This window comes from Nilaparvata lugens, chromosome 1 (genome assembly GCF_014356525.2).
Source record: "Nilaparvata lugens isolate BPH chromosome 1, ASM1435652v1, whole genome shotgun sequence".
NCBI classification, from domain to species: Eukaryota; Metazoa; Arthropoda; class Insecta; order Hemiptera; family Delphacidae; genus Nilaparvata; species Nilaparvata lugens.
The window spans coordinates 90,900,912-90,912,059 of NC_052504.1; the positions used below are offsets into that span (position 1 = coordinate 90,900,912).

The 11,148-nt window shown below is 35.3% G+C and overlaps 1 protein-coding gene across 1 annotated transcript; it reads right to left on the reverse strand.

Annotated features, from left to right (window-relative positions):
* Positions 1–3,133: 3,133 nt before the first annotated feature.
* On the reverse strand, positions 3,134–8,850 carry LOC111053610. Its single transcript, XM_039419603.1, has 4 exons — positions 8,591–8,850; positions 6,770–7,016; positions 5,261–5,671; positions 3,134–3,311 (listed from the first exon to the last, which is right to left on the reverse strand). The coding sequence occupies exons 1-3, from the start codon at positions 8,819–8,821 to the stop codon at positions 5,307–5,309; spliced, it is 843 nt and encodes a 280-aa protein (XP_039275537.1). The 5' UTR covers positions 8,822–8,850; the 3' UTR covers positions 3,134–3,311; positions 5,261–5,306.
* Positions 8,851–11,148: the final 2,298 nt, after the last annotated feature.

Consider the following 11,148-nt stretch of genomic DNA (forward strand, 5'->3'; position numbering starts at 1 on the left):
AAATGTGAAATGATGAAAAATAAAGCTGGGATAAATCTGACATTCACAATCGTGCTAAATCATTCAATTTCTCAATAGAAAATACATTCAACTCAATATTGTACCTTATTCACTTGAGTACCCCCAGAAGAAATTATTTTTATCAAAGTGGCATTGTTATGAACATATGTATAAGTCTAAGACTGGTTGCACAATAGCCTGTTAAATTTTAATCGCGATTAAATGGAATGGGAACCAATCAGAGAAACCGTCCTTTGGAAAAGCCTTCTTTGATTGGCTCTTGTGTCATTGAATAATAATTGAAATTCAACAGACAACCGACCCCAAGGTATTTGGATTTCAGGAGAATTTCCATCTCCGAGATGGTCCGTGGTTCATTAGTCATTGTCATTGGTTAACGAAATCAGATATTATCTCATGGCAAACCAAATTCATTAATTTGTCATTACTAAACATTCACTATTTGACCGAGCAAAGTGAGGTCTAAAGGTGCGTACAGATATACGCGCCGTGAACATGGGCAACTCACTTTTAATCAGCTGATGCTAAGCTTTTTATATCTGTATCCTACCGTTTCTGTAAAAATATAGATATTAGTCAGCTGATTAAAAGTGAATTGCTCATGTTCGCGGCGCGTATATCTGTACGCACCTTAAGATTCAATTCGACGGTTTCGCATTTCTCTTTATGTATTTATGTTTGTATATTCATGTTCCTCATTCAAGGCGAAACGCGGCAATAGATTTTCATGGAATTTGACAGGTATATGTATGTTCCTTTTTGAATTGCATGTCGACGTACCAATGACGCATGCAATATTGATAACTCGAAGTAACATAGTATTTTCTCCCGACCTTTCTCTGCTTTCAACTCGGTCAGCGTTTGAAGATAGTAGTTGTTTACAACAGATGATTATCGCATTGTTGATACACCAACCCATACAGCCATTATACTCTGTACAAAATAACTTCTTACTTGAGAGGGACATGCGCAGCAGAGAAGGCATACAGAGGTAGGAATACAACGGCGGCGAAGTTGCTGTTCTGTACCGGAAGAATTCTGTAATATTTCTCGTTAGTATTCAAGCGCTCATTTTAAACTTACCGAGTTTCTTGTCTGGAAGCCTTCACTCGACTGTCTCTAATCGAAAAATTGGCAACTGCGCTTCTACCTACGACTCTATTCATCACAGTAATTGGTTGATTTTCATCACATTTCTCTGCTCCGCTTATTCATCCAAGTCAAAAGTTATCTTGTACGGAGTAAAGTCGTTTTCACATCGATATCTCGCCGACACGACAGGATAGGGCAGGACTGAATTTACTCTGATGGACCGTATAGACAGGGCTGGCTGTGGTTTATAATTGCGCGAGGTCCACTGTTCACAGAACTACTAGTAATAACTATTAGAAAAACATCCTTGATGTTCAAAATAATAATATTAAACCGTTTGATAGTAGGAGGCAGTGGTTTATAACTGCGCGAGGTCTACGATTCACAGCACTGCTAGTAATAACTATTAGAAAAACATCCATGATTTTCAAAATAATATCAATCCTTTTGATAGTTTTAAACCCGGTTTCACAAAAGCCTGTTAAATTTCAATCACAAAAGCCTCGAGAATCGATATTAGAGAAGGCTTCTTTGAAAATACGCTTCTCTTATTGGTTTTTGTGGCATTTTTATTATTGCGGATGATTCCCACATGAGCTTTTTGCTTGTGCGTGTGTAATGGAATAATTAATCACAGTTGAAATTCAACTGACTTTCACGAAACCAAACCTGAATATTTTCTTCCAGATTAGGCTAGTTTAGGTACGATGAGCTTATTCAAAAATTTCGATTCATCAGGATTAGTTAATTACCAACTCATTCAATCCCTGTTTTCCTATTCTTGTAATACTACTCACAAACAATATTTTTATCACGTATGAAAATATAATTATGTAAATCAGTACCATTATTATAATAATTATTATTATTGTTTTTTCGTCGTATTAAACCGCATTTGATGAGCACAGCTCAAACGGTGTACGACATGTCAAATATATCAAATATAGGGGGTTTCCCTCCATTGAGGGAAAGTTTTTCATTTTACAAAATCGGCTGAATGATTTCCTGATCTATAGGATTTAAATGAGAATTTGAGAATACTCAAATATCAAGGTACTGATATTATTGAAAAATCTGTGCTCTCATTCAAGCAATGAGAACTTCTTATCATAGATTCCTTGTAGATTCATATGAGACATTTCTTAGACCACTTGCGATTATACCATAAATATTGATGAGTGGGAGTGAGGATTATTTCTCCATCTTCACTATATCAACTGAGTGAGGTTTCCAGGATTCCAGGATAAGTGGAAGATAACCTCCACTATTGAATGATTATTCGAACATTTTATGTTTATTACTTCAATGATTGAATGCGATAAGCTGCCAGTGCTCAAAGCTTTCCATCTCACTCATGGTTTTTCATACATATTTAGAACTTCAATAGCAGAATTGGAGCAATAATGATGAGCTTGATATATTAGTCCGGAAGAATTATAATTTCAAGAGTGAGATGATCAACAACCTAGTTTTATAAAAAAATTCATATAATTTACAACTATTAGCCCACCCTTTTCTTCATCTACTTATAGACAAGATATTCTATTAAGCGTTAAAATAGAATGAACAGCATTATGTCATTGTAACCATCAGCCAGAAAATTATGTGCCGGTTGCACAAAAGCCGGTTGAATTTTAATTGTGATTAATTCCACGAGAACCAATCAGAAAAGCCGTCTCATCAAAAAGGCCTTCTCGTGAAATTAATCACTGTTAAAACTTATGATGGTATAGAATCGAGAGTAGATTTTTCTTCGTAAATCAATAAAAAAAAAATTTTATTTTATAAGTTTTTACAGTTTGGTGAAGTGAAATTAATCACGTGTAAAATTTTACCGGCTTTTATGCAACCGGGCCTATGTCATATTATAATAAAAGATGAGAGGACTGGCACCAGTTGTAGATTCTTTTGGAAGAATATCGAATAGCTCCAGAAAATAAATCATAAATGAGAATAGTATATCAAGAATGTTATCTTATTATGATGGTAGTAGGATGACTATTATAGAATCAAGAGTAGATTTTTCTTTATAAATTAATAAATAAAATTTTATTCTATAAGTTTTTACAGTTTGGTGTAGTGAACCTTCCTTCAACCAACAATGTGGGAAGTTTAATCGAAGGAATATAACTCTCTTTGAATTTTCTGGAGTAAGGTATCGGGTCGGTATCAATCGCATCCATTAACCTCTTTGGTATCTGAAACGGAAATAGTTACATTAGATAAAATTATTACAACGCTATTAAAATTTCTGTTTTCTCTCAACAACAGTTGTGATTGTATTTTTATTCCTGTCTCGTGGTAGATATTCAAAATCAATGGAAGCGATTTGATATTGGCAATCAATGAAGAACCCAGTATCGATTGTTACAACTTCATCAATCTCTAGTGGACTGATAAATATATCATAAATCTCTGATGAGATAGTGCTACTTGAATGTTCAATCATAGAAAATAATAGCATAGAGAAACAATAGCATAAGTAGATATCCCATGGTATAGGGAATTTATGTCGCAACTTTTACTGTTATCTCAAGCCGATTATTGTCAATTTTTACTGTTTTGTTGGGGTGAGAGTGTATGAACGTCACAATTTGAGGGACTACCAGCGTCACACAGCTGCATAGGAAAGAACTATGTGAACTATCAGCTTGGAATAACAGTAAAAGTTGCGACATAAACGCCCTATACCATGGGATATCTATGCTATCGTTTCTGTATGATAATAGTATCTATAATCTTGTATCTCAAATTGTTTTTATAAATCAGTAATTTTGACGTTTTAACAATATGGAGTCGATTTAAGCTCACTATCAAGTGAACGATGTAAGTTTACTATTATAATTATGTATGTTTTTTGAGAAAATAAATATGAATTTGACTATTCTATTTCTTCTCATGCAAGACATAGTTTCAAGCTTCAATGTTTTATTTCATTTACGATGGGCTGTTCTTTCACCGTCTTCGTTCTCTGTAAGAAACTGTGAGGGAATGTAATTTATTGTTATAACTTCCAAATTGGTTTACATTATACTCCCCATCTTATAAGTGTGGCATCAAACCAGAAGTTACATGAAATAGGGTACAATTCAATTTCGCACAGTTTCTTAAAGAGAACGGGAAAAGTGGATAAGAGAACAGCCTATAATATTATATATTATTTGTAATGTATTTATTGCTATAGTGTATCTACCTTTTAGTTTTACTAACTTTTAGTCATTTATGGCTATTTCTGCAGCCAATTATTTGTTTTCTTCCTATAATATGAACATTCACTCATATCATTTTTTTTAAACTGTATTTTTCTCAATTTAGTTTAATATAATATCAATTTTCAAAATTTAGTTTATCGATTTTAAATTCAGCGAATTACGCCAGGCCCTCACAAACACAGGCTTAAGCCTACATGTGAGTCTCTCATAACGTAAGGGTATATATAAATGTACTGTAACTGTACTGTATTATTTGTAAATTGTGAGAATAAAATTTGATTTGATTATATAAATACAAGGAAACGTAGAAAAGTTAACTATCACTCCAACAGTTGAGAGGGAAAAAATGTAGAGATGCAATAGTGAGGAGTCACTTAGAGACTAAGAGACCCTTGAGTTGTGAAAAAGTCTCAGACTAGGTACTGAAGAGAAGTTATTTACTCCTAGCGTTTTTATGAGTTCAAGTGGATGTGATGCAGGTAAATTTCATACCGTCTTGCATACAAAGAAACACAATAGAGAACTTAAAATTCACAGTTACATCAGTTGAGGCTCACGATAGTATTTTTTTTTCATAGTTTTGCATCATCTACTTCTCATTTGTTGATGCCAATATGGCTAGAAATGAGGCAGTTGTGCAAAATTGAGTTATAATACAATCGATATGATACTTTATAGAGTACCTACACCATGTCGGAAGTTACATCATCGGAATATTGTTCATGACAGTTGGCAGAATAAGATTGCTCAGCCCTAATTTAGTGGAGCCAATAATTATAATGTAGCTAAGAATGAGGCAGCTGTGCGAGATTAAGCTATAACCAATTGATATTACGTCCGATTTGTAATACATTGTATTCCCTATCTTTGTTTGTGTTGAACCAAGTCAGAAGTTAGATCAGAGTATTGTTCTTCTACAGTATTGCGTTGCCTACCTCTCATTTGTTGGTGCCAATATGGCTAGGTATGAGGCAGCCGGCCTCACTGAGCAACCGGGTATCCGCTGTACGCCAGCATCTGAGCAGCGTCAGCGTCTTCGAGACGCCTCTCTGTCGCACCCACGGTCGCCGCCTGTGTCAGGAAGTTCCTGGCGGCCGCGTACTTGTAGGCGTCCCAGGCGCTAGTATGGGCGGCGGGAACCACAGCATTGTCGGCGGCTATCTTCTTGCACAGCTGGAAGATGGCCAGCGAGATGGAGATGACGAACGAGAAGAAGGAGAGCTGCAGGGCGTTCCATGCCTTGAGTCCCAGGACACCGACGGCGAGAGGCACCAGGGTCATCGCCTTCAGGAGGACGAAGATCATCAGAGGAATGAGGAGGCGGCGCAGGCGTCTGTTCTTGCGGCCTGTCGAACGCGAGAAAACAGTAAACAGAATTATCATTGATATCAAATACTCATTCATGAGTGATACAGTTCCTGCGGCCTGTCAAACGCAAGATAACAGTAAACAGAATTATCATTGATATCAAATACTCATCCATGAGTGATACAGTTCCTGCGGCCTGTCAAACGCAAGAGAACAGTAAACAGAATTATCATTGATAATAATAATAATGATAATAATAATAATATAAATACTATCATATCAAATACTCATTCATGAGAGATACAGTTCCTGCGGCCTGTCGAACGCGAGAAAACAGTAAACAGATTATCGTTGATACCAAACACGACAATTAACAAATTATCATCCATCAAGCGCACTTTATCGGTTGACTTCGTAATGAAACATACCTACAAATACTAAATTTCTCACATATATTCATGAGAAACACAATCAACAAAACTGTCTAATTGTTGGTTGACTTCATGGTGAAGCATACATACAATCCCTAAATTTTCATTAATTTACATAAAACTCATTAGGAATACAGATGAATGTTTTGAAACCTTCAGTATAAAGTCAATGTCAATTGGCTTCTTATAAGCATAGTTGTGAGTAGCTCATGAACAAAATTAAGAAATAATATGATTATCCAAAGATCTACTAAGAAGTTTGTTTTCCTTAGCAAAGAGGAGAAATAGGAGCTATTGAGGTTTGAAGGAAAAAGTTAATAGATGGAATTAAATAGAGAATGCATTTATTCAAATGCTAATTAATATATAATTATTAGGATTAAAATCTAGGATTTTCGTTAAATAATAATTAAAAAGTTAATAAACAAATCTGTACAAAGTAGAGATTCAAATGAAATAGGAGGTGAAATATCTACTCAGATAACATGTTTTCATAGTTTAGTTTGGAAAGTGGATGGATACTTGTATATTTTCAAGTGGGGTATTTAATCTATTGAACGATTTCTATCCTCACTAACGAAAAAGAATATAGAAATACATACTACTAAGATAACAGACTGTTTCCACAGCTTAGAAAAAGGATGAATATCTGTAGATTTTCAAGTGGGAGAGGTTTCCAATTAATCAAACTATTTTCGTCCTTACTTTTTCCTTCGACTCCCGACTCATCTTGCATCTTGAGTTTCATTGACACTTCATCCAAGTCCATGTTTCGGCTGGAAAACGAGAGGCTGGCGCCTCCGAGCATCTTGGGCAGTCTCACCACCAGATCGTGGCTTTTGACGTATTGCTCAGCCTGGTCGAGGAATCCGCGGCCCGAACTGGTTTCATTGTCCTCGTCGGTTTCAGCGACGCTTTCCGTGTTCTTCTCCACTGAAACGCTGTCAGATACCTACAAAATGGATGAACAGTAATTGTGAAACCAACGAATCTGAATTGATCAAACATCAAACAGTTTGTATGACACTCTATGAAATGGAAAAAATAATCAAGAACAGAAACTGAAAACTCATATGATAATACAAATAATAGAACAGTTTGTTCATCACCATTGAAATTTGAAAAAGGAAATCTGTGATTTTTTGTCATGATGGCCTCAAGGCGTCACAATAATTAATTAGATATCACTTTCTCATATAAAATGTAGTATTCTTGAGTTTTGTTTTTTTCCAAGCTTTTGCGATTTTTGTAAATTACTGTAATACTTTCTTCAACATTATCGAATTTGAATTGTATATAAAGTACTTGAAGCAGAATAAGTGAACTGCACCTCACTGCCAACACACAAGGTATCTTATGTTGGCAGTGCCAAATATTACATTGATAATATTGTTGTACACAAGTTAAAATCAATGTCCATTTGTATTGTATACTCTTGTAATTAATATTGTACAAATATGTATTTGTAATTTTGGCAATAAATTCAATTCAATTCAATAGTACAAACTGAGCTTAGCTTTTCTTTTCCAGATTATGATAATTTTTATTATGGATCATCGTAATAATTGTATTGATAAATGAATGATTAATTGATTGAATAGTGAAATCAACGCATCAAAATCCATCAAACAGCAGTAGAGTAGCTATTGAATGAATACACATTTCAGAGCAGAAAAAGATCATGGTAATTCGATCACTGTAATTGAAAATGAAACACGAATGAAACTGTTTTTCGTTTTTCTACTACTTTTTATCAAGTTTTCAGATACCGTATTTGTGATTGTAAGCATCTCTATTTCCATTTAATCATTGCTCTGTAGAATTTGAAATAGCCGGATATTCTAACATCTTATTCTTCCGATGCAAAGTGAATGCGGGAGGTACAACTGTGCTCTGACTTCGCTCTTTAGGAAAATGAAGGTTGAATAAAAACACAAATATGTTGTCAAATTCTACACTGTTACAGTGTTTATGAATAAAAACACAAATATGTTGTCAACACTGTTACAGTGTAGAATTTGACAACATATTAAATTTGTGTTTTTATTCAATTATGGAACGGTTCTACAATATTGACAATGACTCAGTCGAATTTTTGAAAATAAAGGTAGTCATTTTGTCATTCTATTCCATTCTAAAATTGGATACAGAATTCGAAAGTATTCGGAATGAGCACAGTATTCTCTTCTCATACTTGTTCTCAAGGTTTCTCAAATATTAAAAATGAAAAAGACTAAGAAATTGTCAAAAAACCACAGATTTATTGATACTTAGAAAGACCGGGTTTCGGTTATTACACCATTGTCAATCTCTGATAAACTGTTTATCAATAAATCTGTGGTTTTTTGACAATTTGTTAGTCTTGAAATGAATAATTACCACAATATCAGCTTCGCAACTACATAAAAAGTTTTCTCAAATAGTTGTAAATGCAAACATTTTCTCTCCATTCCACGTTGTAGAATTTGAAACTGAAGATTTTATTGAAACCTGATGATAATAAAATCAATTATTTTTCAATCGTACCTGAATAGTGTCCTTGCTGAGAGCCTGGTCGAGGAGGTCAAGGAACTTGTACTTGATGCATGCGATTCCGTCATTGTTGGCGCACTGGAGACGGAGTTCATCGCTGACGGACTTTGGCACTTGGGCGGCGGGAGCTTCGCTTTCGGTGGGCAGAGCCGCAGCCAGCGCCGAGACGCAAACGACTGCAATCGCCACGGAACAGAGCACAGACTGCTGGTGTCTTACTGCCATCGCTAACAATGAATGAGTGTGACTGACACTGGCCGAAGCTGGCTTTTATTGATTGATAGTGGCGACTTTGGCACGTGGGCTGAATCGATTAGCAGCTGATTTGTAGTAGCGGAATTCATGTATGGGTGCTTTCGATCGGGTCACATTTGAGAGCTAGGTTTTCACTGACTTATTGGGGTTTGGGTATCCTTCTTGCAGTAGGTCCATCCTGCATACTCCAGGTTCTCACTTATACTCTCATTCTCATATCTCAAAGAATTTGGAAATATACAGTGTATATCTAGGTATTTGAGACTCATCAGCTATATATTTGTTGTGTTTCTACCTTACGCTAAATAAATAAATCTTATTGGGGATTGGGAATCCTTCATTGCTAGATAGATACACTAGTCTCTATTCAGATTAGATTAGATTGAAGCAATTATCACTGTTTTCGAATCATGAGGATCAATTGACTATAGTGAGGTCCACGTTATAATGGCAGTGGAGAAAGATAGGAAAAAAACGTTGCCGAAGCTCTGTCTTGTCAATGCCTTCTATAGACGGTAGCTGATACAGGTTTATTGATGTAATATTCACTGTTCATTCTAGCTTAAAACAACCAATTATATTTTACTAACCCTTCTACTACCAACGTTTTTCACATACACGAAATACCAAGTGGGGTAACTGGGTTACCCCAACAATATTTCTGTTTTATATGATTATTCTATATTCTTTCCCATTAATTCATCTATAAAATGCATTTAGAGTCACCCCAAGGATAAATCTGCTAATAATATTAAAAAAAAAGAGGAATGAGATGATTTAATGAGAAAAACAGCTAAAGTGATATGTTTTTGAAAAGTACTCAAGGTTTCAATGAAATATGTTAACATTATCTACAAAAAATGTGGGTTGGGGTAGTCCAATTACCGCGCTTGGTAGTAGAAGGGTTAAGCAGGAAATTATATTTTTTAATCATTCCTTAATGAATTTACATAATTAAGATGGAATAGTTTGTTGATTAATTATTAATTCTACATTGTTAAAAAACGATCTGGCAACAGAGCAATGCGAGAAAGATATAGCGCTATACGCTTTGTTGAATAAAAGACAAGGATAGCAATACCATTGCTAATCAAACACTGCCATTATAACGTGGACCTCACTATAGTCAAAGTGCTTTCAATCGAGTCAGGTTCAATCGTTTTGGCAAATTCCACTTTTTGGAGACTGAGTGTTATTTCATGCCAGACTAAACTACAGCATGGGCCATTGTGTGGAATAATAATTGTATTATTTGTCTATGACTATAGTTTCAATCATGAATGATTAAATAATATTGATCAAAAATCGGAATCGATGTGCAAGGAGAAAAGCTAGAAGGAAATTCGGAAAACTGTGTATAGTTGCGCTTGTTGAATCTCATGCTAGCCGTTCTTCCTGTCGTCAATATTTGACGACTGCAGTAGCAGAAGATCAGTCTCCAGGTGGTTCCATGATACATTGTGATGGCTGTTTCTGTCTTCGATAATTTAATGAATTCGTCAGATTTATAACTCGATCAAAAGGAATTCCTTATTTGATTGATGAATGAGTGCTTTCAATAATTGTACCTTGTACCATCTTTGATGGCCGGTTTCCGAGCTCGGGATTCAGCTCGGGATTTAAGCTCTAGACTTTAACCAGCTGGAGTCAAAAAATCGGCTTTCCGAAACGGGGCGTAGTCGAAGTGCACGTTTAAATTCAATTTCGAGAAACTAGAAAATCAAACACGAAATAAAATAAAGAAAGATTAATGTAAAGTTTCAGCTATTTTGAATTATTTAGAGGTGTTTCATTCCGTAAAGGAAAAACGGTTCAAATTAAAGCAATCAGAAAATAAAGCTAATCATAAAAACTGCGACTACGACCCGTTTCGGAAAGCCAATTTTCTGACTCCAGCTGTCTAGAACTTAACTAAATCCCGAGCTCGAAAACCAATCCTGAAAGTTTTAGATTCACTCATTGGATATTGAGTCCATTTTAAATTTCATTTCTTGGTCCAACATATTGTGTTGCTCCTGAATGTTAGCCGACTTTTTCCGTCCGTCCGTTAATCTATAGAGTTGAAGGACTTCCTGCATGAATATCCATAGTTGGAAAACCTAAACCTTTTGCACCATAGTTCCTAAATTAGTAGGATGATTGTTGTTATATTTATCTCATGTACATTTTTATTTTTATATTGTATCTTGTGTGTTTGGAGGAAATGAATTTTATTGAATCAAGTTAATAATCGGGGGTCGTTTAGAGTCAGTCGGTCGGAGACGGACGAACGGAAACAGACTTAAGGGAAGGAGTCG

Coding starts and splice junctions, on each gene's coding strand:
- LOC111053610 (XM_039419603.1), bottom strand. CDS start 8,821: ATGGCAGTAAGACACCAGCAGTCTGTGCTCTGTTCCGTGGCGATTGCA. Junction 7,017..8,590: donor TCAGCAAGGACACTATTCAG/GTACGATTGAAA, acceptor TCCATTTTGTAG/GTATCTGACAGCGTTTCAGT. Junction 5,672..6,769: donor GTCGGGAGTCGAAGGAAAAA/GTAAGGACGAAA, acceptor CGCGTTCGACAG/GCCGCAAGAACAGACGCCTG.